Genomic DNA, 27,583 nt, shown 5'->3' with positions numbered 1-27,583 from the left:
TTGAGCCTCAGCTTCCTCTTACATAGAAATGGGCATTCATTTGTCCAACATCCAATCCTTCAATAAACATTTACTGAGCACTTTCTAGGTGACCAACAGTTCACTAGGTACTAGAAATACACTGGAGAGTAAGGCAGACAGGGTCCCTGACTTGTGTAGCTTAGAGTTTAATAGTGGACACAAATATTAAATGGGTAACTACACAAATAACCAATTCCATTGCAGTAAGCTGTGGTAAATTTAACCAGTCGGAGTGAACCTAGCCTGGGAGTGTCAGGGAAGAACCTCCTGAGAGAGGGGAGATTGAGCCCTGAGGGAGGAGGAGGGGCTGCCCAGAAAAGAAGGACCTGAGATGGGAAGAAGCTGGACTCTTTTGAAGAAGTACATGGATGCCCATGTGGCTATAGCTGAGTGCACAGGTGACAAGAGGACAGCGAAGTGCTTATAGCACAGTGCCCAGCACAAAGAAGCATAATAATGACGGACATAAGACACCTTCTGGCTTGTTGTAGACGATGTATGAAGAAGTGCTGTGTAAGCCAGAGGTTCTCACCTCAGCGTCCACCAGAATCCCCTGGAGGGCTTTCTGAATCACAGATTGCTTCTGACTCAGTAGATCTGGCTTGAGGTAGATAATCTGCAATTCTGTGCCAACACATTGCCAGGTTATGTTCATGCTGCTGGAATATATGGGTGGGGGGAATGGTGAGGGCAAGGGAAGGAACAGGCAAGGGGTGGGAGATTTGGAATTTGAGAATTAGTGTAATTGTAAGGTCCCAAATGCCTATCCATCAAAGTTGAAACTCCCACAATGCTCAGCTCTAGACCCTGTACAGAATAACCTCTTAATGATTTGATAATACATGTTCTTTATACTTTTAGGGGGAGAAAGGGCCTTTGAAAACCCACATCCTTTTATTTATACAAGAGATGAACTCAAGGATCAGGGAAAGTGACAATTTCACCTGAGAAATGGGAGAAACCTGAACCCAAGGTTTCTCCTCTTCAGGACATACTTTTGGCCCACTTTGCCCGAAGGCAGGCAGATGCCAGACAGCCCCTGAGAGTGGCTTTCCCTGTATTCTCCCTACATGGGCTAGATAAGCAAGATGACCTGTCCATCTATTACATGTATCTTGCACATGCAAAATTTTCTTACTGAATACATTGATTTTTCAAATGAACATATTTTTGAGAGTCATGAGATAAATTCAATGAAATACAATCTTTTCAAAGACAATACACCCCACAGCAATCGTCTATCATGCTTTCTGTGGAAATGAGCACGCTAGCTCCCCTGGTCCTTTCTGTTTTTTTCTTAGATGTGTAGACCACTTTCTTGTGGTAATAATGTTAATAATAAAAATGGAAATGAAAACGATAGCTTATTTACTCAGTGTACGTCTGGGTCAGAGAGTGCTTTAACCCCAGCACCCTAGTAAGAGGTTGGTCCTAATTATCTCCATTTCATGGAGGAAGAGTCCCAGGAATTTGATGCGGGTCTAGAGCCAGGATTTGAATCCTCCAATTAGGGTTTAAATCAAGGCAGACTCCAGAGCCTGGCCTCTTAATTACATTAATGTGATGATTAAGTTGTTTAAAAAAAAAAAATCAGCGTTGAAATGTAATAGTAAAGTGAGATCCGAAACACCCTAAGGAGTCAAGAAGATGCATTTAAGTAACTGTCTACAGAGGAATAATCTCTCAATTTGACAAGAAAGCCCAACAATAACTTTCATACTGGTTTCCTATTTCAAGAGTTAGATTAGAAATATCCCAATTAAAAAAACGAAAAGCAAAAGCTGAGTCATTCGGATCCTCCAGGAGGGAAGAAGCCTCTCTTTAGGATACATCTTAGCTTCTGTGGAAGAAGGGGCATGTCCTGCGGGTAGGGGTGAGTCACGCTGGGGGGGTTTTGTTGCTTTATTTATTCACAATCCAAACACCTGGCTGGATGTGGTTCTGCCGGGCTGGCTAAGCGCGAGGACCCGGGGCTAGGAAGGCTAGCATAGACCCTCTGGGTTAGTCATTTTGGGACATCCTCTCCCTGTTGCTTAGGATGAAGTGGTCCTAATAGAAACACCCATAAATAAATACCCAGACCTTCCTGCCAGCATGCTATCCAAAAGGATGCCCAGCCATGCTTCTCCCTCATCCACCCTCTCCCGCCCCACAAGAACTGTCAAATGCAAAAAGCTTGCCAGGGCCTGCAGAAAGCTCGGCGCCTGGGAGGCCTGCACGCTCTCTCCCCACCCCCCACCCCTTCCTTCTCCTGGGGAGCGATCTGGGCATCTCTCCCCACGGAAACCTGGGTCCGAGCCAGCTCCAGGGGGTGGGGGGAGGCGGTGCTCCCAGCGGCTGGGCAGAGCAGGGTGTCACCGGCCACCGCGGCGGCGCTCCGGGAGCGCTGGCTCTCCCTCCGCGCGGGGTCCCCGCAGCCACGCGCCACGCTCCGCCCTGGACGCGGGGCCCGGCGCCCGGGTGCGCGCGGGTGGCAGCCAGCCTGCCAGCGGCTGATTTACGGCTGTGCCGAAAACCGCTCCTCCCGCATAGCCCCTGCCGCAGCGGCAGCAGCAGCAGCAGCAGCGGCAGCGGAGGCTGCAGCTGCAGCAACAAGTCGGGTAAGTGGTGGTTGCGGGGCCTCTGCGCCTGCAGCCTGGCTCGGGGGTGAGGGGGCTGGCCGGGCTGGGAAGGAGGTCCCGGGCTTCTCACCCCCCTACCTGCAGGAACTCCTGTGCTCACGGGTCCACTTTGCCACCAGGGGCTGGCAATGCTGGGAGGCGGGCACAGGGAGAGCCTTGGACCCTGGAGGCTGGGTCCTTGCCTGCTAGGTTTAGGCAGATGGGAAATGAGGGCTTTTCTGCTAACCCCGTGGACGGGGATTTCCACTGGGCCCTGGAAAGTGTACATAGACCCGGAGTGCATGATTACCTATTTCCCCTGCAGAATGCCACCCTTTTCCCTTTGCCCCCTGGCATTCTGACTTCCCTTTACTTCACCTTTCGCCTGCCTATTGGGCAAGCATTTACATCCCATTCCAGAAAACTGGTGGTGAAACAGCCAGTGTAGCACAGGAAGAGGTTCCCCTGTCAGGGGACCATTTGCAACTCTGCACCTCTGCTGTTGAAGAGGCTGAGGGCCCAGGAACAACACTTTTCAGCCTAGACCCTTCGCTGAACTTCCTCTTTGGGGGGCCCAGTGCTTCCTGTGTTTAACTAGAAATCATTCCTGGAGGAAATAGATATGGTGCTGCTTGCAGAATTAGCTTGCTATAGCAGTCATCTGTTGCTAGGGCTCAGATAAGAAATTCCTACAAGGAACTAAGAACATCCAGTTATCAAAAGATGCCCACTTGGTTCAAACATTGGCCAACTCTAGTGGTTGTCTTTCATGTCTAGAGGTAGATCCTCAAAATAGGATCAGAGACAAGACAGATCCATCCAGAACATCCTATTTTAATAAAGTCTTGGCCGTGGCCCCACTTAGATCAAAAAGTATTTGACACTTTGGGTTCCCAAATTTTAGTACATCGAGTATGGAGGGCCATTGTTGTTATGGAAACACTTTGCTTTATGTCATCACAGCAATAATTAAAGGACAAAATTAAGGGCAAACATCGCAAGTTGAACAATTTTTAGCTGATTGTGTGCTCAGTGCCAGAGTACCTCATTTGAGTGACATCTTTCCTATTCTTGAAGGATTAGCTTTGACAATTCATGCTGACTTTTCCTCGTGTTTTTTTTTTCTATTTGTGCTTATCAGGCTGTTAGTAAAGCAGGACATGATTTTGCAGTTAATGTACTAAATTCAGGAAATTTGAATCCACTTCTGGATCTGCCATTTTCCAGCTGGCCTTGAATGAATTTCTTTACCTCCTTGCTCCAGTTTTCTCATCTGTAAAAAGGGGATGTTACTGGTCCTTTTAGCCAGGGGTTGGCATACTTTTTCTGTCAAGTCCAGGTAGTACGTATTTTTGGCATTGCAGGTCACAGTGCAAAAGCAGCGGTAGATGATACAGAAATGAGTGGATATGACTCATTTGGCCCAATGAGTGAAGTTGGCCCAAGGATTATAGGTTTTAATTTTATAAGATACTAGAGGCCCAATGCACAAACATTTGTGTACTTGGGGGTCCCTCAGCCCAGCCTGTGCCCTCTTGCAGTCAGGGAGCCATTCAGGGGCCTAAACCACACTCTGGCCTCCCTCTGTGGGAGGCGACTGGCTGGCAGGTTAGGGTACAGCTCCGGTGGGTGAACGGCTGGCCCTGTCTCTGCCCATTGCTCCTCTGCTGGTCACACTGCTGACCCCCAACCGCCGTCCCGCCCCCTCTGCCCGCTGGCACCTGCCTTGGCTGGCCTGGCACTACCCACTTGCTGGCCCTGCCCGCCCCATTGCCAACCAGTTGTCCCGCCGTTTTGCATATTAGGCTTTTATTATATAGGATTACCAAAACCTCTGCCTCTAAGGAGATGAGCGACAACAGTCATTTCAGTAGCATTTTGCAAACAGACATGGTAACTCCCTGCTTTCTGTTCCTCTGCCCAGGACTTTTAGAGTAATGCAACAGAAGGCCTTTGAAGAAAGCAGATACCCCTGGCAGGAGTCCTTTGAGAATGTTGCTGTGTGCTTGCCGTTCCGCTGCCCGAGGTGCGGAGACCATACCAGATTTAGAAGCTTGTCATCACTGAAGGCCCATCTGGAATTCAGTCACAGCTACCAGGAAAGAACCCTCCTGACGAAATGCAGCCTCTTTCCATCCCTCAAAGACACGGATCTAGTCACTTCCTCGGAGCCCCTGAAACTGGGGAAACTGCAGAGCTGCGGCAGCGTGGTGAAGCAGAAACCCAGCTATGTTAACCTATACAGCATTGCCCACGAACACTGCAAGGACAGGAAGCCCTTCGAGGTGGTGGCCGAGAGGCCCGTGTCCTACGTGCAGACCTACACTGCAGTGGATCTATGTGACGACCCGCTGGATGGGCCCAGGGCCAGTCCCGGGTTCCCCACCTCCGACACCAAAGCTGCTTTCGAGGCCCACGTCCGAGAAAAATTCAATCGGATGGTCGAGGCCGTGGACAGGACCATCGAGAAGAGGATCGACAAACTCACCAAAGAGCTGGCCCAGAAAACGGCAGAACTGTTGGAAGTCCGGGCCGCTTTCGTCCAGCTGACTCAGAAAAAGCAGGAAGTGCAGAGGCGAGAGCGGGCCCTGAACAGACAGGTGGACGTGGCCGTGGAGATGATCGCGGGGCTGAGGCAGCGCCTGACAGAATCGGAGGAGGAGCTGCTCAGGAAAGAAGAGTAAGTGGCGCTGGAACAGGATGCTCACCCTTTTGCGCTGGGCACCCACCCCCAGATCACGAGCCAGTGTTAGGCAAGGTTTGGTGCTGTTCCTTGCAGGTGGTACCTGGGCTGCATTTCTCATCCATGTTGTGGAATGTGGGGGTGTGGGGGGAAATAAGGTTTTTAATATTATTTACCCTCCCTGTGGATGGTCAGCAACCTGAAAGTCAAAATACCTATTTTTTTCTCACCTTGGAAACTGTAAAATATAGATAATATGTAATATATAATAATAGATAATGTTTTTTTTCCAAATTAATATTTTTATTTTTTATTTTCTTTTATTTTTAAGTATATTTTATTGATTTTTTACAGAGAGGAAGAGAGAGGGATAGAGAGTTAGAAACATCAATGAAAGAGAATCATCGATTAGCTGCCTCCTGCACACTCCCTACTGGGGATGTGCCCGCAACCAAAGTACATGCCCTTGACCGGAATCAAACCTGGGACCTTTTAGTCCACAGGTCAATGCTCTATCCACTGAGCCAAACCAGTTTCGGCTAGGTAATGTTTTTAAGGAGAGGAGTCTTGTTTCTGTGGTGGGTGCCTTTTCCCATACTCACTGGTGAGCAGGGGAGTTGAATGGGCGGGCAGAAAGCTGGGCTGGAGAGCCTTCCTTCTTGACTGTCTCCATGTAATAAAGTCAAGAACATGAGATGCTGTCTCATTCAAGTGTAAAGTATGCGCAAAATGCTTTTGGCTTCTTTGCCATTTTGGATTTTTCCGCCTACCGTAATTAAATGTCGGTTGATTGCCGAGAATCCATCCAATTACATTTTTTTATTTGGAAGAAGCAGACATTAGGAAACCCAGAGGAACTGGTGATATTGCTGTGCTTCTGTGATTTAAGTTGGAGAACCTTCTTTTTGTAAAATGCTATGTCACACTAGAGTGAGTCACACATGCTGCTTGCAAAGAGTTGACCCTGGTTTTCACAAGTTGTAGGTGTTCCGATAAGCTAATACTTTAAAAGTCATTGTACTTAGAAAAGCATTTCCTTGTCAGTGTTATGGATGCAATACAAACTAAAAAAAAAAAAAAAAAAAAAAAAAAAAAGTATATGTAACAATGCCATGTATTACCCTAAAGAAGCATGTTGGATTTAGTTATAAATGGAGTACTGACATTTATGGAATGAAAGGACATAAAAATTGATAAACTACAACACGCTGGAAGGAAGGTTTCTAAATTGAGTTCCGTTTTAGAGACTGACTTCATTTCATACTTTCTCTGCCCCGTGGCACTCTTCTTTATGTGGTGTCCCTTAAAATGGAGTAATTAAAGCTGCCTCCATTCGGTGAGAGGCTAAGAAACCCTGAATATTAAAGAGATTCACTGTCGCTAAAAGCTTACATGCTACCTAGAGGGAAAGCCTGCTCTGCTCAACTAGACATTTTCCAAATATGTATCTAGAGCGGAATTCAATCAGCCACTAGTTTACTTTGATCTTAGGGAAATGATAGCTAATGAAGAATCATTTTCCCTTGGATTCTGGTGTTTCCTGGTGGGAAGTGAGTGCCTTGGCCTGTTATGGCCACCTGCGTGACTAACATTACACAACTGGAGAAATAGCTTATGGGGTTCCCCCTGTGTGCCGAGAAAAGCTTAGAATTAAATGTTGTGATATTTCTGTTTGATTCAAGAGCAGTGAATTTAAAGAGGTAAGCAAATTAATTGTTTGCATTTATTTATTTGTTGTATTTTATTAAATCTATAAGGAATAATGGATATGAGATTTGGGGTGGTGGAAGACAGTTTGAGCATAGGATCATCTGGTTAGATCTAGGTTATAGCCAAGGATCTAACTTTTGTTTTGGTGGTGGGCTCAAGGATGCTTTATTATTAAACAGAACTGGTAAACGAGCTTTAGTAAAAGCGGGCCATCCATGGATCAATAATGATAATGTGTTATGGTTAATCCAGTGCTGTCACCTGAAGACCAGGTGAAACTATCACTAGTACATACTTGTAAGAAAATTAACATGTAGAATTGTGTGTGTGAAAAGTCCTCCCTCCTCTCCAGGCATACCTACCCCATAACCATATATACTTTATACATAGAGCTACTGTGTTTTTCCAAATGGAATCATGACACATGTTATCCTGCTACTTGTGTGTGGAGTTTGTTTTTGTTTTAACATAGTATATTGTAAGTATCTCTTATTCACTAAACAGTTATGTCATTCCTCTTGATTTCTGGGTGGTATTCTATGGTATGAATGCATAATGGCTGATTTAATCAGTCTGCTATTGTGAATGCATGGTTTTGTTCCTTTTTTTTTAGTATGAAAACTGCCTTAAACTTGTAAACATAAAATAACAAAGTCTTCGTTTTCTTAAGCCTTCATTTGGCCTGTCCTAACAGTTTCTGTATTCGAACCTCAAATAATCATTCTTTCTGTGCATAAAAAAGGACAGAAAGAGTCTTGTCCAGGAAGGACAGTGGAGCCCTTGGTTTGAGAGATTGACGATGGCCCTTGCCCTCAGTGTCCACAGTGTCCAGTCCCCCTGCCACGTCCACCCCCAACTCTCTGAAATGGGATGCAGCACGAGGCGGCTGCCCTTCAGCCACACCAGTGAAACCAGGTGGATTTGACTAGATCTGCCTGGCTGGGCTGGGCCATGCCCCTTCCCTCCTTACCCTTCCTCACAGAGCTGAGCCTTCCACCAAAGAGGTCACCTTTCAGATATAGGAACTGCTTGGCCAGGGAACCTACCAGGAACTGTGCCCACCCCTGTGAAACCCCTCCAGATGAGCCCTCACAGCCCATTTGTGGGAGAAGGTAGGGTTGTTACAGCACCACTCAAAACTAACTTTCACTTCAGGGACCCTATGAGACACAGGTGATAGATTTGTGTTTTTTGTTTTATTTGTTTTTTTTAAAGCAAACATCTAGTATTTAATATTCACTTGAGTTTCTTGACTATGAATTTTCCCCTCAACTTTAAAATTCTATCTTTAAACTGAAATAAAAGACTCTGAGGGCCGATTTTGCCCTGAGACCATCTTTAGCCAGAATATACTTCAATTGTAGAAAATATATACATTGAGTGGCGAGATTATTATGATCTTTGAACACATAATAATCTGGCCACTCAATGTATGTGTGTGTGTGTGTGTGTGAATTCATGCATGGGTGGGGTCTGGCCAGCCTGGCCAGGGGAAGGGGACATGGGTGGCTGGTCGAACTCCTGATTCATGGGACAATTTGCATATTAGCCTTTTATTATATAGGATATACACTGAGTGGTCAGAATATTATGTGTTTAGAGATCATAGTAATCTGGCCACTCAGTGTATATGCTTGGTAACAGAGGAGATTGCTTGAAATGGCAATATTTTGTACTTCTGGGCCAGTGAGCCTCATTGTATCTTTGTAGAGAGGTGTCTCTATATTTCTGGAGAGAAAATAAAAAAAACAAAAATTTCTCATTGTCTTCACAAAGCCTGTGCAATTTTAAAAGTCCTTTGGAAACAGGTATTTACTTATTCAAGAGTATTCAGGGCTGCAGGGTAGCACTGTCCATAATCAGGTAAATCAATCCTGGCCAACCTTGCAGGAAAGTATCCTTTAACAAGAATGGGTGGCTGTGGGTAGTAGCTGGTTCCTGGCCCAGTTGGTCACCTGGGGTTTGGAGAACATCCGTGTAATAACATCAACCCTTCTTCTGCAGGGAAGGTTGGAAAGTCCCACCTGACCACCTGGGATGTGCCAGTATGCTAGATGTGTGGGGGGAACATAAACTTCTTGGTATTTTTCCCTAAGGAGCTTACACTCAGGAAGCATTAATATATCCATGTCCATGCCCATGTTCAAACCTAGGACTTTGAGCAAGTACTTAAATACAAGTATTGGTTTCAAGTTGATAAAAAAAAAAAATCAGAGGACAGATTTTTCTATTTAAGAGTTCACACTGAAGGAGTGAGGACAAAGGGCAGGATGTGCAGTGGTAACCAGAGGACAGTGACATTGGAGAACAGCAGGGAGGTTAGAGATGACCCCTGAGAGGACTGTGTAACGTTAGTACTAGAAGTTACCCCGGTCTCTTGTAGGATCACACCCTCATTTTACAGACGGGGAAAGGAAGGCCCACAGAAGTGTTATGACTCATCCAAGGACAAACATTTAGTATCAAAGCTGAACCTGGAACCCAAACTCCCTGTCTCTCTGCTGAGTGCTTATTTTAACTCACTGTGTCTCAGCCAGACTTTTGAAAATGTGCTATTTGCCCAAAGCATCAAGACTTAAGTAATACTGAACCGGGCCCATTTTGGAATGGATTTGCTCCTTTTCTATTTTGAGAGGGCTGCCAGGGTGACATCATTTATTTTTTCTGATGTGATTAAAGCAAATGTCAGCTGGCATCATAGGTGTTGGGAAATTGGGAAATGGTCGTGTCATTAAGTCTGGTTATGATATGAAGCTTCTGGAACACCAGTCAGGGCTTCTAACTCCCAACAAATGCTCTTAGCTTGACGCTCTACATGTCCATGCCCAGCCAGGGGGGTGCACATGTCACTAGCCTTTGATTGTCGTGAGGGGTCTCTTTGTAATTCCACCTCTTCATTTCCATCCTGATCCCTTGTGAGCTAGAATATAATGTTTCCCCCCTCTTCCTACATCATTTCCCCTGTTTCCCAGACTGGAGTCAACACAAGACAAATCTTTATTGAGTGTGTGCTGAGAGCCAGGCACTGTTCTAGGATCTGGTAAGGCAAGTGGTAAAGCCAATGCTTTCATGGCAGGTAGAGGCCAGAAGGTAACATAGACGGTTCCCAGGTCATCAGGGGTACGATAAGAGAGATGGATAGGAATAGCCTGACCCAGGTCATGTCCACTTGGGTTTCTATCCAAAGCTGGCTGGGGAGCACTGGCCTTTAAAAGGCAAATTTGATTTGGAAACTTGCTTTGCACAACTAAACCCTCTTGCCACTTAATTATGTCTTTCCCATTTTTGATGAGCCAAAGCAGTGAGTAAGCAACTTGTCTCCAGAGCCAGGAAGCAGGCCAAGGAAAATCATGTCAGATGTAGAGTTCAGTTGGACAGGGAGGGATCGGTTCGTTCCACATTTTAATGTGTTTACATAAATGGGGGGTTGTCTCTTTCCAGGCTCTGTTCCATGCAGATTTATAAATTATTGTACAAAAAAACAACGTCAGACATGCCCTCAGCACGTGCCATCAGCCTTTGATTGCAGTGAGGGGTAGCACATGGTAAAATTTAGAGACTCAACAGATTTGTCTGTTTTTCTTTCTCTCTTACACACACTCCCTCCTCTCTCCCCCAACCCTACCTGACAGATTTTTGGCCTGAGGGACCTAGACTGTAAGTGTTGATCTACTTAGAATGAATAAAAATAATTTGACTTGCTCACTAGTTTTAAATGCTTAATGAGAAATTTATACTTCTTCGTTTATTCAAAGAAGCCAAAATGAAAGAGAAGGCTAAGGATGTTATGGCCCCAGGTGTGTGGTAGGTGTAGAGTCCACCCCATGGAGCCTTTGGGGTGTATAGGAGCTGACCCTGAGCCCCGAGTTTGCAGCCAGGTTCCTGGTGCTTGGAGGTGGTAGAGTGTGACTTTGGGATTTGTACTGTGACCGGCATCACGGTCTGTCTGAAGTGCTCTGTGATCAATGGCTAGACTATTTTTAACTGGAGGTATTTTTTTATCCTTTCATATACCTCTGAAGAGGTGCATAAGTCAGAAATGTAAAATGAAATTTAAATAACTTGGTAGAGCTTTGCCTTTGGGAGGAGAAGCTGATATTAAAGTGTTGTTTAAGAATAGAAGAAAGGCTTCCATCTGTTTTAGATCCCACCTACATTCCTGTAGGAGGTACTTGTAATATAGGTCACTTATTTGTTTTATGCTCCAGTACTTGTCTGGAAAAAGATAAAAAGAAATTTAAGGATCTTTTTAGTCAGTTCGAGATTTTCATCTGGAGATGTAGCTGCATATTTTATGCATTCAGCAGAATCTTGTTGAGACCCTACTGTGTGCTGGCTCACAGTTAAAGGAGCAGGCAGGGTCCCTGGTTTACTCACCAATTTTACAATGAAATGGGGTCAATGGCACTAGTCCTCTGCAGTGCGTACTGAGATAGGGTGCAAGATTCTTCCTGAGAACACAGCAGATAACCTAACCCACACTGAGCCATGTGCCTGGGAAAGCTTCCCTACAGGAAAGCCCTGACACTGGAGAGATCCTTGAGAGTGGGAGCTTGGCCCGGCAGGTGTGGCTCAGTTGGCTGAGCATCCTACTGTGCACCCAAAGGTTGGGGCACATGCCCAAGTTGTGGTTTTGATCCATGGTTTGGGTAAATATGGGAGGCAACCAATCAATGTTTCTCTCTCACATCAGTGTTTCTCTCCATCTCACTTTCTCTCTCTAAAATCAATAAAAACATATTTTAAAAATAGTGGACGCTTAGAAAAGGCAGGTGTAGAGACCCTGCTGGTGGAACAGCATGTGCAAAAGTAAGGCTCTGGCTGAATGGAGTTCACTGGTGCACATTAATGAGGCCCAAGGAATATAAGCCTATAGGATGGCCATAAAAGCTGGAAACATAAGGGAACGGACATCATAAGGGGTTTATTTATAGTAGATTACAAAATGTGATAGGATGGGTGTGTTGACCCTCATTAACAATGAGTAGTGCATTGCCTATGTAAAATCGAAATGAAGACCTTCATTCATGTGCGTTTCCCTCTATCTTTATGTCTGCTTCTAGAATGTGTTGTTGACAAGACAGTATATACTTTGTATAATATAGCCTTTGACTTTTCTGAGTGAACCTGTCTTTAACCTGCCTCAGAAAAAAATAAGTGAGGTGGTTAAAATAATATCCATGAATGAACGCGTGAGTGACAAATATTTGTTCTAAATAGAGCTTTGATTGCACTGAAAGGGCTTTTTCACTCAGTGCTTCTGTATGCTGTGTTTGTTTCTGAATGTCTATGAATCTCAGGATACTGTCAGATTTTGAGGTCTGCAAGCCATTTGGCAAAATAATGAACTTTAGGACAGTTTCTTTTCTATACTGGTGGGATTTTTTCCCCTTTAATGTCAACTATTGCCTTAAAGAAGCATGTGTCTCACTGAAGCTTAAAACTTAAAACCTTGGATTTAATCATACTTAATCTTTAAAAATATAAATAAGAAGTCAAAGATGGGGCTGAAAGTAGCCTGGGATTTGTTCATTTCCCTAAAGATGGCTGTACCCACACCCTAATTGAGTTTCCCCCAGGTTCGCCCTGATCTTCTCATCTGGCCTTCCAGCCTTCACACTGTATTCCGAATCACAGGGTTGAGAACCAAACATAGAACCACACAAGTCTTTCTACTCTTCTGTCTGATAGCATCATATTATTCTTTTCCTCCAGTCACAGTCAGCTCAGCCCTGTAATTACATATTTATTTTAGTTCTTGTTGCTTTTAAGGTCTGCTCCTTCCCTACACTACTGGCCACATCCGGCCTGCGACGCGTTTTTGTGGAGCACATGAGCTAAGAATGGTTTTCTCGTTTTTAAATTGTTGAAAAATTAAAAAGAAAAATAATTATTCATGATATATGAAAATTATAGGAAATTCCAATTTCAGTGTTCGTAAAGTAATTTTAAAAATACATGTATTGTTACAGAGCCATGCTCCTTTGTTTTCATGTCACCTCTGGCTCTGTTGCCATAGGCAGAGTTTAGGTGTGTCAGGGAGCCCCTATGCCCTGCAGAAACATTTACTGAAACACTTTCTCCCTGGCCCTTTACAGAAACAGGTGGCTGGTCCCTGGGTTAGACATGAAGCTTCATGAATATAACCATGGGTTTATGAATGCCCCAGCACTAAGCCCAGTACCTTGTAGCATTCAATAAATGTTTGTTGAGTGACTAAGTAATGGAATAATTAAGTGTATGGATTATGGCTTCACCTTACTTGTGTTTGAGCCCATGTTGCCCACCCTCCTCAGAGTTCTGAGGTTCTGGATCACTCTGGTACACAGAAAGAGGCAGTTCCCAAATTTGTGGCCTCACTTCCTCTTACACTCCTGAAAAACAATCTGAGGACCCCAAAAAGCTTTTGCATGCATGAATTTTATCTATTGACATTTACTATATTAGAAATTAAAACAGAAATTTGAAAATCACGTATTAACTCATGTACAAATAGGGATAACAGATTTATTCTTGCTAACATAAATACACATTTCTATGAAAAATGACAATTTCCCCCAAAACAGTTCAGTGAAAGAAGTGCATTGTTCATACATTTTGCAAATATTTTTAATGCCTGGCCTCAGAGAAGGCAGCTGGACCTTTTCAGTTCTTCAGCATTTAATCTGTGGCAAATTTGAAGTGGATGAAGGAAACCCAGTCTCACACAGATATGAAGTAGGAAAATGGAGAGGTATTTTAATACCATTTTCTGAGAACAGTGGGTATTCTGCTTTGATACTATGCCAAAATTCAACAGTTGGTAGTTTCCTATAAGTTAATTGCATCGTGGAATCTGAAATCATATCAACTGAGTAGTTTGTTCTCCCTGGCCTTGAAATCCAGTGAGTGGGTATTTTACTCTTTGGATTATAATTATCGAAGAGGTTACAAGTGCAATGTAGTTCAATTCTTTCTTTTCCATTCAGGAAATTCCCCAGATCCTTGGGGAAATGGGAGGTGTTTCTGGACATTGTTCACCCAGACTGCGCAGGATGTGAAAGGGGATCCAAAGTCGTGCACACATGCCTCTCCCCAGTCAGTCATGGGCTTTGTCGCTGTTTTCATTAATCTGGACACTCAAACGCAACCTCAGTAGGATGGATTTCTCCAGCTCCTGTCTTGGGGAACTTCTCTTTTAAAATTAAATCATCAGGCTTGTTTTAACTCTCTCTCTTTTTTTTTTCCAAAGTTGATGTGAAACACCTATAAACTGAAATTAGGTTAGCATTGGTGCCACTCTGGTTGACAAATACAAAGGGTATTAACTTCTCGGCTTCAGGGCACAAGATAATTGGATGAGGGGAAAGTTAGGAAAAGATGCTTCTCTTCTCCAACATGACATAACCCTCCACGGAACAGCTAGGAGCATTAACGTTAATTCGTAAAAGTTTTATAGGGGAACAAGCAGCAAGACATGACATGATTTAAAAACACAGCCACAGTAACGCGTTCAGATTTGTTTTCCTGATTTTGAGATGTTAATCCTGTGGGATTAAGCTGTCAACTATTGCTGTCTTATATTTTAAACAGAACAGAGAGTCCAAGAATAGTTAATATGCAGAGAGAAAAAGACGACTAGAAAAAATGGTGACAGTAGTTACCTCTGGATGATGGGATTGTGGGTGTTTTTGTTTGTTTGTTTTCCTCCTTGTCCTTTTTAAACATTCATTACAACGAGCATTTATTGATTATTATGTGTCATGTGTTGTATTGAGTGAGGGGCTTAGAGCAGAGAATGAAGCTGATTCTGCCCTTACTCAGTTAGATCTTTCAAATAGGTCAGCTTTCATACATCCTATAGTAAGTGTGAAATCTTTCTATCATGAGATAAATATGACCAGTATTATAAACCAAAATGAATTGAAAAAACACAGTGGCTGTTTTTTTCTGAGGTTTTGGTGAATGAGGCTTTATGGGTTTTTGGTTGTTTTTCCCAGTAGTACCATTTGGAGACTGTTTCATGATTCAGTTAACAACCTACATTGCACCTAGGAAATCTCTGCAGACAGTTTGATGCCGAATCAATTAAAACCTTACTGTTGGGAAGAGGACGGAGGAGCTGTGCTTTCAGTGGTGCCTTTGAGATGTGAAGATACTCTCTCCAAAGGGTCTCAGCCAGAAGTTGAAGCCACGAATGTAGCACTCAGACGGTCCCTCCACTTAACCTTGCTGCTAGTTAAGGTTCATGACTCACCTAGGGGGCAGATCAAAGCCGAATGACAGTGGAGCTTGAAAATTGGCTTGTGTCCATGGCCTGAGCAGCTTGGAAAGCCCACATCTTCTATTCAGGGCTCTTACGGAAACATCTGGAAATAAACTTGAAACTTGATGATGAAAGAAAACTCTTTTCCAAAAGGACTCTTATTTCTCATGGGTGACTATTTCTTGACTACCAAAAGATAATGGAATTATTATGGGATTGGGGTTTATGTTTGATCCTTGGTAGGAAAATAGAAACATGGTGGCTGGTATACTGAGCAATTCTTCCAGTGAATCATTTCTGACAACCAGTCGCTTTAAAATAAATATACCATTCCCAAGGTTTTGCAGAGACATTTGACTTTATAGGAAGTCTCAGTATGGCCAAGTGTGACATAATATATTTGTGAGAGAAAAATGGTGACTAATTACAAAAGCAGCTCCTTGACTAGTCAGACAGAAAAGAGCTGGAAGCTACAGCCAGTTCCCTGCAAAGACTTTCTGTGAAACTGTGACTCCTGAGCTGGCCTTCCCTGATGTTTCTACTTGTAAGAAATTAGTGAGCTCAGTGGAACATAAAGATCAAGTGGAGGCTGAAAAGATGCAAAGTAGGCAATTAATTTAATGGACTCTCTAGAACAGGGATGGGGAATGTCTGGCCCACGGGCAATATAAGGCTCTCAAAATCCAGCCCTGCCAAGGCATTGTGGCGAGCTAATTAAATGTTTAACCAAATATAAAAGTCTAATTTTTAAGTTGATAACTTCGTATGGCCCACAAATTATGTTGTAAATATCCAAATGGTCCTCAGCAGAACAAAAAAGTTCCCCACCTCTGCTCTAGAACAACTGTATGAGGTTAGATTTTAACAGTAGGATTCATTTATTTAAAATGAAAGAGGCTGGATATTGTTTAAAATCTTGCTGCTGGCCCTAACTGATTTGGCTTAGTGGTTAAAGTATTGGCCTGTGGACTGAAGGGCTCCAAGTTCGATTCCGGTCAAGGACATGTACCTTGGTTGCGGTCAATGTTTCTTTCTCATCAATGTTTTTAACTCTAGCCCTCTTCCTTCCTCTCTATAAAAAAAAAAATCAATAAAATATATAATTTAAGAAAATATCTTGCTGCTGTATAAGTTGAGCATGGCCAGAAAAATGAGGGGTCACGCCTCAAAGGCTGAGAGAGATATTGAAGACACAAAGGAAACTACTATATCCAACAGGTATTAACATTATGGAATTCATTATCCCCAGTGGGAGTGGCAGAACATACAGAGGAGATGGCTGGACGGATCTTCATGATTTCTAATTAAGAGAGGCAAATTGGCTGAGGAGAACTGTGGTACTACACACCTGTTGGTAATGTTGATTACCTGGAACATGACCTGAGAAACAGGCTAAGCACAGAGAGAGAGGGAGAGAGAGAGGCGCTTATGCATACACACATGCATAGAGGTGCTCCAGAGATGGCTTCCAAAATGTTACTTTCATACTTGCATTAGCAATAAAAAGAAAACATAAAATAGTAATAAAATAATTTTTTTTCTGGGTTTGTGAATCCATAAGGAATTAAGAAGATAAAAGAGTATTGTTTGGGGTATTTTGCACAACTTTTTAGGGAAAGGCAACATGTACAATTCTTCTCCTACATCAACTAAAGTAGCTTTCCTAGTGGGCCCTGGATTGACATCAAGATAGCATTTCTTAGGCTATTTCATTCTTAGCCCAAACATCTACTGTTGGACCAGATGACTCATTTTAGACACTTGCATTAAGCACAGCCTCTTGCTTTCATACCTTCCCTCTGTGTAGTATTCTCTCCCCTTTTAAAATATAAGTCAGATCTTTTCTCAAAAGTGTCCAGTGGATTCCCACCTCATTTATAATAAAATTGGGAATCATCACAGTGACCTGTGAGGCCCTGCCTGGCTGTCTGCTCCCACCACCCTCTCCTTGCCCCACTTTGTTCCCACTTCCTAGGCCTTCTTGCTGCATCATAGACCCATCTGCACTTCCCCCTGAACTCTTCCCAGGTGTCTGCTCAAATGTTATCCTGTCCAAAAAGTCATCCCTGACTTTTGCTTTCTAAATATCACTCACCCCTTCCCTTCTGCTGTCACTCTCTGCCTTCTGGCATCCAGTGTCAGCTTTCTCCTTAGAACTTACCACACCTGGCATTTTTCTTTCTTTTTTTTTGTATATTTTATAGTGACTCTCTGCTACTAAAATTGTAATCTCTACATGTGAACACTAAAATGGAATCTTAGCTCTTTTGTCATTGCTGAGCCCATCCAGCCTACGGCAGTACCTGACAGTGTAGACACTCAATAAAATGTGTCGAAGGAATGAATTCCTGTCTCATTTCTCCATTTTGTGGTTTTGTTTTTTGTTTTTTTTTTACTTTTCCTTGCAGAGAAGTTGTAACATTCAACCATTTCCTCGAAGCAGCAGCTGAGAAGGAGGTTCAAGGGAAAGCTCGGCTCCAGGACTTTATTGAGAATTTGTTGCAGCGGGTAGAACTGGCAGAAAAGCAGCTGGAGTACTATCAGAGCCAGCAGGCCGCAGGCTTTTGCCGGGACATCAACGAGCATGTGGTAAGTGTGATAAGTCCTGCAGGTTCAGCCAGAGTGTGAGGTCCTAGGTTTGGTGAGATCCAGTTAAGGACAGAGGAAAAGGGAGCTGGGGAGTGACTTATAGGGATTCTCTAGACATCATTTGATAGTCCTGTCTAGCCATACCTGTGTTATGGAAGTGATACAGGTGAACCCCAGGCATCAGGAAATAAGCTTAATTCTGATGCACAGTCTCCAGTTCTTCACCCTCCAACTCCATGCCAAGCTGAATTGGTAGAAATGTTTTTATACTTGTAGAATGAGAGACCCTCCAAAGAGATAGTTTGTCTTCCTGGGCTTTTAAATCTTCTGTAAAAATGAAGCATGCTCTATAAAATATTTTGAATATTATATTAAGTAATATTCAATTAAATCCCCTGCTCATCACCTGACTTTGGTGGATTTGGAATTCTAAAATTGAAGCGTAGCATGAATATTTTCAGTCTTCAGGCTTTTAAGTAACCCAGAGCTAAGAAGTGTTAAAATTCTACTAGGCCAAGCCAGGAAGATATTAGAAAGAAAACAGTGGAAGGCCAGGAGAAAGCAAGGAAGACCATTAGTTCTCTCTGTTATTTATATTTCTGTGCCCACTTCCTCTGCTCAGTTTATTTTTCAATTGCTTGAAAATTGAACACCTTTTATAAGAAGTAGCCAGTCATTATTTCTTGTCATGCTGTACCATGTGACCAACAGTTGAACAGCATCTCTGCTTTGTAGTCAGATGCGTATATTTGCATGCACGCCCAACGTATACACACATATAAACATATGCACATGTATACACATGCATACATACATATAAAGAAGCATGATAGAAAATTAATGAATATTTATGTCCATGCTCTCTGTGTCCCAAATATGAGTGACATACATCATCTGCCTTCATCAGACTTGATTTACCAAGGGAAGACTTGAATAATTCAAATAAAGGGCAGCTCAGAGTAGAACAGGGAATTTGGATGTGGGAGCTGCTTGAGAGTAGAGCATGATCGGGCTGTTGGGCGGTAAACTCTGACTAGTGGAGGGAGTGTATATCTCTCTGAGAAGACCAAGAGTGAGGTGTTTGACTTATAAAAGGATTTAGCAGGTGTAGGCTCCCCTGTGCTCATGTGTAGTCCCCTAACTCTGCTTTGAATCATAACGTACCACATTGTGAGACAATCTGCAGACCCTGGGACATGTCTCCTTTTTACTTAGTCTACTGCATCATCATCATCATCATATACACTCACCTATGACATTAGGAGCCATGTCTCTGATGTAATTAAAGGACTGAGTCTGGCCTCCCAGGGTATCTGTGGCTCTAGAGACACAGAGGAACTTGGGTGCTTTTAGCAGGAGAAGCTTTGGATCGTGTCTTTATTATCCTCTGGCCCAGCTTAGTGAAGGTCCAGAGCACCAAGAGGCCAGGCTTCTGGAGCCTCAGACCCACCTACCTAGGGGAGCTCTGGGCCCCAGCATACCCCAGGATCCGCAGAACATTCTGACCTACTCCCCCCACACATCAGCCGCTTCTTTCAGAGCAGCTGGGAATACCATGCCCAGCCTGGCCTGGCTCTCGCCATCTCAGCTAAGGTTACACATAGAACACAGTGTGGATTTATCTCCTCTTCCATCCACCCCAGTTCTCTTCCTCCACTCCTTCCTCTATTTCTCATTACCACCTCCAGATAGCAGTGACATTTCTAAGTCGGTGTATAATTTAATTCTTTCCAAGGTGTCTTCTAGCTCTAAGATTCTTTTGTGCTCTAGAAAAACCTCCTCCCCCGCCCCTTCCCATTTAATGCCTTCTCTAAAATAATGTTTTGGCATCTGTTTCTTTCCCTTAATCCCCTTGAGCATGTTTGTTCTTTTTCACCTGGTTGGTTTCTAAAAGTGTACTCTGCTTACTCAGATATTTTGTCTTTATGCTCTGAAAAATGCTGTCGAATTAGACACAAAGTGACCCAGTATCCCATCTGCCAAAAAATCACGGACAGAACTGCTCACACAGAAGGTCATGAAACAGCTTGGATAATCTTATTTTAAGTGTTGCATTTATTTCCTGCAGGCTGCTAAATGAGGACTAGCAGTAATTCATTGAACACTTGCTTATTGGGGCTGCCGCAGCGCTTACTGCTTGCTGAGGGAACTGCTGTGAAGGAGATGGGAGAGGCCCCTGCTCTCAGTGAGGAAGGGCTCACAATGAGCAAGTAAGCAAATAAGGGAGATCATTCTGAAAGCGATAACCACTGATCAAGAACGAAGTCAGATAACACGTGTAAGATGTCTGCTTCAGTGAAACCCTTCCAGGAAAAGCCTTGCTGAGGAGGCAGTTTTGCACTGTGGCCTGGATAACAACGAGCCAGCCCTGAAAATACGCAAGTGGAATGTTCGAGGCAAGGGAATAGGAATTGCCTTAGGAGGGAACAGACTTGGTACACTTGAATGGTAGCAGATGAAGTCAGAGAGTTGGGAAGGATCAAGGTCATGCCGGGGCTTGTAGGTCCCGTAAGGAGTTTGGAGCACAGAGGGAAGCCATTGACGGGTTTGATGTTGGAGGTAGCCTGGGTTTTAGCAGAAAGCCTGGTGCTCTCTGGGGAGTTGAATGGAGGAGTGCAAGAAGGAGAGAAGTGTTGGAAGGCTGTTGTGGTGTGGCAGGGGAGAGGAGGTGGCAGTTTGGATAGAGCGGAGGCAAAGAGAAGTGATGGGTATGGAATGTGTCCTGGGAGTAGAATGGTTAAGATCACTTGGCCTTGCTGAAGGATTAGATTTATCAGGTGAGGATAGGAGGAATCCAGAATGAATATGAGATTTTGGTCTGAGCAGTTGAGTGTGCAGGGCTGCCGAAGGCCCTAGGGGCTCAAAGAAACAGTGGCCTCTTGCGTTCACGGGGAGGAGAGCACGTGAAAGTCCACAGGGTGTGGTAACTGGTCCCACCTTCACCCAAACCTCATCATCTGTAGGATCACAGGAGATATTCTGATCCAGCCATGAGTTCCACTTAACTTTTTCTGTCTACATTTCCTTGTTTGTATACAAACACATGTTTTTTAGGGAGGCCTTGCAGAGTGAAGACTTGGGTTTGAAGTTCAGTCCTAACACTGGTAAAGCATTGAGGCTTTAACCAGCTACTTAACTTTTCTGCCTTAGTTTCCATATCTGAAAAATGGGGATTATAAGGCTTACCTCTTAGGGTTGTTTTGAGGGTTAATTGTGCTTGTTGCATGGTGAGTGTTTTACCCAATGTGTGATGTATAGACATGCACAATTTATGATACCATATGTGAGGTGATGGTTCATCTTTACCTATCTTTATGTCTGCATTTCCTTTTCTGTAATGAACAGTAAATTATTCCTGTTTCCTGAGGTACCAGCAGGGTCCATTAGTTACATCCATAAATGTGCTGAGATTGTGGTTCTTAAAATGTTTTGGAAGTCAGGGACTCCTTTGAACATTTGAAAACACTGTTGGCCTTTTCCCCAGAAAGGGAGGCATATGCATGCATATTTATTCTCTCTCTTTCTTTCTCCCCCCCTGTCCCCACTCTCCCCCCCATCTCTCTGTCTCATAAAATCCCAAAGTGTCTTGTGTATACACATAAACAATACATATACAAACTATATGTATACACCCATACAGTAAAGTGAAAAATTATTTTTTTGTTATTTTTTGGAGCCATCTGGCCCACCTTCTTTGTTCTTTTTTATTTTTTTTTTTAATTTTATTGATTTTTTACAGAGAGGAAGAGAGAGGGATAGAGTTAGAAACATCGATGAGAGAGACATCGATCAGCAGCCTCTTGCACACCCCCTACTGGGGATGTGCCCACACCAAGGTACATGCCTTTGACCAGAATCGAACTTGGGACCTGTCAGTCCCCAGGCTGACGCTCTAGCCACTGAGCCAAACCGGTTTCAGCTGGCCCACCTTCTTTGTATGTTGCATACTCTCACAACCCTCTTGTAAGGAAGGTGCCTTTTTCTGTTCATATTTACTAACCTCATGCCAAAGCCAGCCAGTGTGAACAGAGTCAACAATAAGGCTGACTTTGATTGTCAGAAAGCAGAAGGCAATCTTCTTGGGGACATGACCCTCAAAAGTTAAGAAAACTTCTTTCTGATTTGCTCCTGACTACAGCTCAGGCTGCAGACAGAAGAATCTATGCTGAGCCTCATTTTTCAGGTTTAGTCCAGCAGGGGGCACGTGACTTGGCCACCTTGGGCCCTGCATTTTCTTTGTCTTTCTCATCTTCTGCTTGTCTTCCTACCAATTCTTTAGTGACGGAGATCAGCAACAGAAGGTTTGGGATACAGTGGGTTGGCCTATAAAATGGATGGTGACATCTGGATCACAAAATGATAATTATCAATTTATTCTGAAAATGATATTTCTAGCTTGGCCACGAATGCTCATGAAGATATTTTAATAGGAGTGAAAAATAATTTCAATGTTAGATGGCCTCAGGGACAATCATGAAGTTGTTGGTCTTCATATGCTCTGGTTTTAGAAATTACGTATTTTAGGCAATAAACATTTTATGCCAATTTTTCCCTTAGTTGATACACTGTAACCAACCACAGCTGTAGTAAATTAGCTGCAAATGCAGTTTGAATCCATCAAGAAATAATGGTACATCATTCCAATTTTTAAAAACATATTTCTTCAAATGTTGCTCTGTTGGGGGACTGGCGTTAGCTTCTTGCAAATCTCAGAACAGGAAGCCAGAGAGGCTCCCTGAGTGAGCGGAGGCAGAGCGTGAGAAGTGCCTGCTCGCTGCTGTGGTGGAGGGCACCATGGGCGATGCTGCCAGTAGCTCCTGGTTCCTTAGTGGGAATACTGTTCCTTTAAAATCTAAGCAAGATTTTATAAACCAGATTCAATCTTCATGTTAAGTAATGTTTTTTCTTATTTGTTTTCCGTTAGCTTACAGATAGCTCTTCAAATAGGAAACCCAGATGCCTGTATGTATACCTTTTTATACTTTGGCCATATGATAATGTTTGCATGTTTTCCTGTTGCATTTTATTTGGCATCTATAATGTAAATGGTTTTGAGGGTCTCAGGTAAAAATTCACTAGCTTATGTAGTTAACTTTCTAAAATGTGAGTGTGACTTTTATTTTTTATTTTTTTTGGTACTACTCACCTAAAGATATTTTTTCTATTGATTTTTAGAGAGAGTGGAAAAAGGGGGAAGAAACATTAAATGTGAAAGACATATTAATTGGTTGCCTCCTACACATGTCCTGACCATAGCCAGGAAGCAAACCTGCAACCCAGGCACATCTCCTTGCCCAGGAATCAAATCCAAGACTCTTTGGTGCAGGGGTCAACACTATAACCACTGAGCACACCAGCCAGGGTTCATGTGACTTTTAGTTATGCTATCAGTTGTCTAGTAGTCTATGGCAGTATGATAGTACTATAGGAGTATTTATATGGTATTATGTAGTATAATTTTTCTCTTATTAAGCTATAGTTAATCATAATAGCTCTATAATACTATCAATGTAATATGTGTACTATATTATATATATGCACTTATACCATGAATCACATATTTTATAATAACTGTTTTGCAAATTTGTCTGAGTCCCCTAGTGGTTACTTAAAGATTCATGAGATATGGATTCTGCTCCCACCTTCTCTGTAGACCAACTGTATATATTATCCTGGCTAGTCATTTAAATCTCTGTTCCTCTCTATATGTCGCTGAGAATGCAAATTCATGAGTTCCCTTCATGAAGGTCACCAGAATTTTTGGAAAAAAAATACCAATATATGTCATTTGTTTTATTGGCAGCATTATCCCTGCTGTAGCATGCAGGAGTGATTGTGCTATAGGTAGCTTTCATTCTTTTAAGTTTTTTTTTGTTTTTTTTTTTAATCTTTCTGCTCATCTCCCTCCTCCCACCCGATCATCTGTAGAAGCCGAGGACACCCACATTCAGCGTGTAACCACCCTGATCTCAAGGCTCATTTTCATCCAAAGGGAAGGAGCTACCTGAAAAAAGCCAAGGAGGAGAGGGCCAGCATGCAGCCTGCTAAGTCCATTCACGACCAGGCTGACACTCCAAGAGAACTCTACAGACCGCTGAAGAAAGGGGAGCTTCTGGGATTAAGTCGGAAAGGCAATATCAGGCCCAAAATGGCCAAGAAAAAGCCAACAGCGCTCGTGAACATCATCTAAAAGGGTGGGTGGCCTGGACCATCCCCCTGGGCTTTGGGGAATGTTGCTCTAGGGCAGGCGTCTTCAAACTGCGGCCCGCGGGCCACATGCGGCCCGCAGAGGAGTCTGATCCGGCCCGCCAGGTTTTTTGGGCAGTGAGCGCAGCCGAGGTGTTACAGTAGGAATTAGTAGTTCATATAGTCTGGCCCTCCAGCTCTCTGAGGGACCGTGATCTGGCCCCCACTTTAAAAAGTTTGAGGACGCCTGCATAGGGGCTAACAATAATGTTCTTTTAGATGTACCCCAAAGTAAGACACAATGAGAAAGCAAAGGGCTAACACCTTTACTTCCTGTTCGTGCAATCATGTAGATTAGTCAGAATTTTATAAACAGACATCTTGGGGAACCAGAATTTTATTACAGTTTTCTTGTAAAAGCAAGAGGCAAATTACAGAAATAATTTTTTAAAAGGAAGCAGTCTTTCCCAAAAGTTTAGTAACAAAAAGGTACATGTTCTAAAATAGTTAGCCCAGTTCAGTTCTTTCTGCATCTGGCATTCTATGCAGTGCTAGTGCTTGGACCCAAGGCCACACAAGATGCCAAGTGCTGAAAAAGATTCATCTGTATCCACTGCTCTCAAAACTGTGAGATGAGGAACAAGAATATAAATTCTCTTAATAGCAGTGAAAAAAGTATTTTTGTTTGTTTTTAACCTTCCCGTCAATTGGTTTGAAAGCCTCCAAAATACGAATTCCCGTTTCCCAGTGTATTCGGGTTAAGCAGGACATTGGCGCTGGGGTTGCTACAAGGACTCGTCTATTCAACTTCAGTTCTCATTTGGATGGACTGTTTTCCAGCTTGTTTACTAGTATTTGACCCAGGTGTTTTGTTTCCCCGGATGCATGTTTGTTCAGACTTCGGTGCACCTCTGCTGTCTTCTTTGGCTGGGTGTTCTGCACCCTAAGACCGTGCTCTGGCCTCTGTCTTAACAGCTGTCTCTATTGCTGTGATTGCAGGAGGACATAAAACCCATCATGGGCTCAGGGCCTGAATGGTCGGATGTCAGCGGATCGCACGGGCAGTGCATTGCAAACCATCCTGGAGACGAGCCCTTTCCCAAGACCTTCCCCTGGCAATGTCCACGGCCTCTCTGCGAGCTGCAGGCATGGCTTTCTCCCTGGCTGGCCTACCTTGTCCACCTCCTGCTGCTTTTGTGCCCTTTCGGGATCAAAATTTATGATCTTACCTTTCAGCCGGCTATCTGAAGTGTCATTGTGCACTGCTTTCTAAAGTAGCTTCTGAAATAAACAGGACATGTGGGATCTGGAATCTGAGACTGTCCTCCTCTCCCGCCCTAAAATGGCCTTTATTTCCAAAAGACCCATCTGTTAAGAACCTCCTGCTTTATGATTTTCTTCAAGAATGAATTTTCATGTTTTTTAAACTTAGTGTTTATCATTAGATCTCCTGCAGAGTTTACAAGTGCTGACATCCTTCCAGAAGTAAGAATAATTATGCCCACAAATATATACATATATATAAAACATATAAAATATATTATGTCAAGTATATTAATTTATTTTTAAGTACTCATGGAAAAGGTATGTGTTTGTGATGGGTGGTTTTTAAACTATGTATGTTAGTTTATGTAAATTGAATTCTCTCATTTAAAAAATTAAAACTGTAACCTAATTAATATTAGTAGAATTATGGTTGTTATTACAATAAGCATCAGATTAGCAGTGCATTAAAAATAGGTAATTGAGCAATTACTTAAAATGACAGTAAGTTGAAAAGTGTAACTTATCATTATATAAATATTTTTAGCCTGTTACAGTGAAAATGTTGAATTTTGAATCTTGGCTTTAACTTTTGACTCATGGGTGTGGGCAGTTCATGTAGTGTATAGGCAACTATCAAGTGGAAGAAAACATTGCTGTGAATAACACTGTTCTGGCTAACATTGTAAAAATTGTGATGTTATATGATTAATTTGGAGAATTGATCTTCCCCAAGATTATTTCTTATTGGTATTTATGCCACGATTCACTTTAGCCTTTTACATACTAAAAAATTGACTTGTTGGTTGTATTGCATGCTAATTGTCCCCGTAACACAGCTTGTTTTTAAAGATGGTATAACCAAACTTTCTTTTCTAATTTTATTTAGTGAAAACAACATTTTCAAAGTCCATTTAACATGCTAGAAGACAAAAAGCTCTTTTTAACAGTGATACCCAGTGATCTCCAGAAAGCGCCATAATGTCATATCTACTCTATGTAATTACACAGACAAATGATTTTAAGATTATATTACAATTTAAAAAAAAAATTCAATTGAAGTCTGACCCTCACACAAGAAATGCATTAGACACATAACTTTGCCATTGGACGTGGAAGCTGGCTCACTCAGAAGGGTATCCCACTTCATGCCATGGCCTGAGCCGTGTGCCATGTCTTATTTAAAAAAAAAAAAATTTTTTTTTCTTGTCCACATGGGAAGCCAATCTTAGAGTTTCTCTTTGGAAGAAAAATCAAAGTTTCTGGGAAAACATGTTCAAGGTTAAACTGAAAAAATGGATCTAATTTATTTTGTAATGAAAAAAAAAATCTGTATTTGAACTGTTCTTTCATTCTTCCTCCCCACCCCCACCCCTACCCCCAAACTACGTTACAGATTCTTAACTACAAAATCCAGATTTCTTAGACACAATTTTACAGGGTCGGATAGTTGTCTGGAAGTTGGAATATTCTCTTCCAAGAATTAAAAAGGAAGTTTTTAGATTATGAAATATTATAATAAAAAGCTATATTTCTGACTAATGTGTTACTATGTTTTTGTCTGAAATGTTTCTGGGGAGCCAAATATGCTGATCCATTAACAGGGAACAAAGTGGAATAAGCTATTTGTACATATAATCAGCAGGATCTTGTATCTTTAAGCTTTCTTAAGAACTTAGCTTGGTCGTTTTTTGTTTATTATAGTGTCTATATCTCAAAATTCTTTTTACATATGCTTACACTGAGAAATCCTCATTACAAGCTCATTTGGCACTTTTCTCCCATCTTTCTTCATAACTACAAGTACTTTTCCTACACTGTATTTTTAAACTTGTCAACTCTTAGCGAAAAATCACAAACAGATTTCACAGTATACATCCTGGCCTATATATGTTATACATCCTAGTCATTGCAAGGCCCAGGAAGTAACCAGGACAGATAACAGAAAGAAGTATGTCATTGGTAGAATTACTCAACCATAGGTCTTTTAAGAACCATGGAATTGGGAAAATTTAGGAGACTCCATTTGTTCAGAAGCTATTAAAACTATTAGGGAGATGGCCTCAGTCTGTTCTCAATAAGTACTTACTCATATCAAAGTTAATGGCTTCACCAGATCATAATATTCTTGAGACATTCTTGATTATCTCTGAACATTAGAAAACATAAAACATCTCAGTATCTTGATTCTGCTTGGGATCCTTGAAAAATAAACTTTAGAGATAGCAGGCATGCAAGAACTTAACCATAAGCCCAGGAATCATTTCAAATATTTAAATGATGGGG

The 27,583-nt window shown here is 42.5% G+C and overlaps 1 protein-coding gene across 2 annotated transcripts; it reads left to right on the top strand.

The window, feature by feature from the left end:
• The first annotated feature begins 2,326 nt into the window (after positions 1 to 2,326).
• On the top strand, positions 2,327 to 26,835 carry ZNF365 (zinc finger protein 365). 2 transcript variants are annotated; one of them, XM_036438376.2, is made up of 6 exons: positions 2,331 to 2,621; positions 4,546 to 5,301; positions 17,668 to 17,848; positions 22,773 to 22,810; positions 23,777 to 24,042; positions 25,034 to 26,835. In XM_036438376.2, exons 2-5 carry the CDS (start codon positions 4,559 to 4,561, stop codon positions 24,036 to 24,038), a joined length of 1,224 nt encoding a protein of 407 aa, XP_036294269.1. In that variant the 5' UTR covers positions 2,331 to 2,621; positions 4,546 to 4,558; the 3' UTR covers positions 24,039 to 24,042; positions 25,034 to 26,835. The 2 variants fall into 2 exon arrangements, with proteins under 2 accessions (XP_036294270.1, XP_036294269.1); XM_036438377.2 differs by lacking the exons at positions 22,773 to 22,810; positions 25,034 to 26,835 and having other exon boundaries at positions 2,327 to 2,621; positions 23,777 to 23,997.
• The last annotated feature ends 748 nt before the right edge of the window (positions 26,836 to 27,583 follow it).

The sequence above is a fragment of the Pipistrellus kuhlii genome, unplaced genomic scaffold (assembly GCF_014108245.1).
Source record: "Pipistrellus kuhlii isolate mPipKuh1 unplaced genomic scaffold, mPipKuh1.p scaffold_m20_p_15, whole genome shotgun sequence".
Classification (NCBI taxonomy): Eukaryota; Metazoa; Chordata; class Mammalia; order Chiroptera; family Vespertilionidae; genus Pipistrellus; species Pipistrellus kuhlii.
Note: the sequence above shows the minus strand (reverse complement) of the source record. Positions and strands in the feature narration are given on the sequence as shown.

What these genes read in the sequence shown, in the direction of transcription:
- ZNF365 (XM_036438376.2), top strand. Translation starts at nt 4,559, where the DNA reads ATGCAACAGAAGGCCTTTGAAGAAAGCAGATACCCCTGGCAGGAGTCC. An exon ending in GAGCTGCTCAGGAAAGAAGA is followed by an intron (nt 5,302 to 17,667) that starts GTAAGTGGCGCT and finishes TTTTCCTTGCAG; the next exon opens with AGAAGTTGTAACATTCAACC. An exon ending in GGGACATCAACGAGCATGTG is followed by an intron (nt 17,849 to 22,772) that starts GTAAGTGTGATA and finishes GTTTTCCGTTAG; the next exon opens with CTTACAGATAGCTCTTCAAA.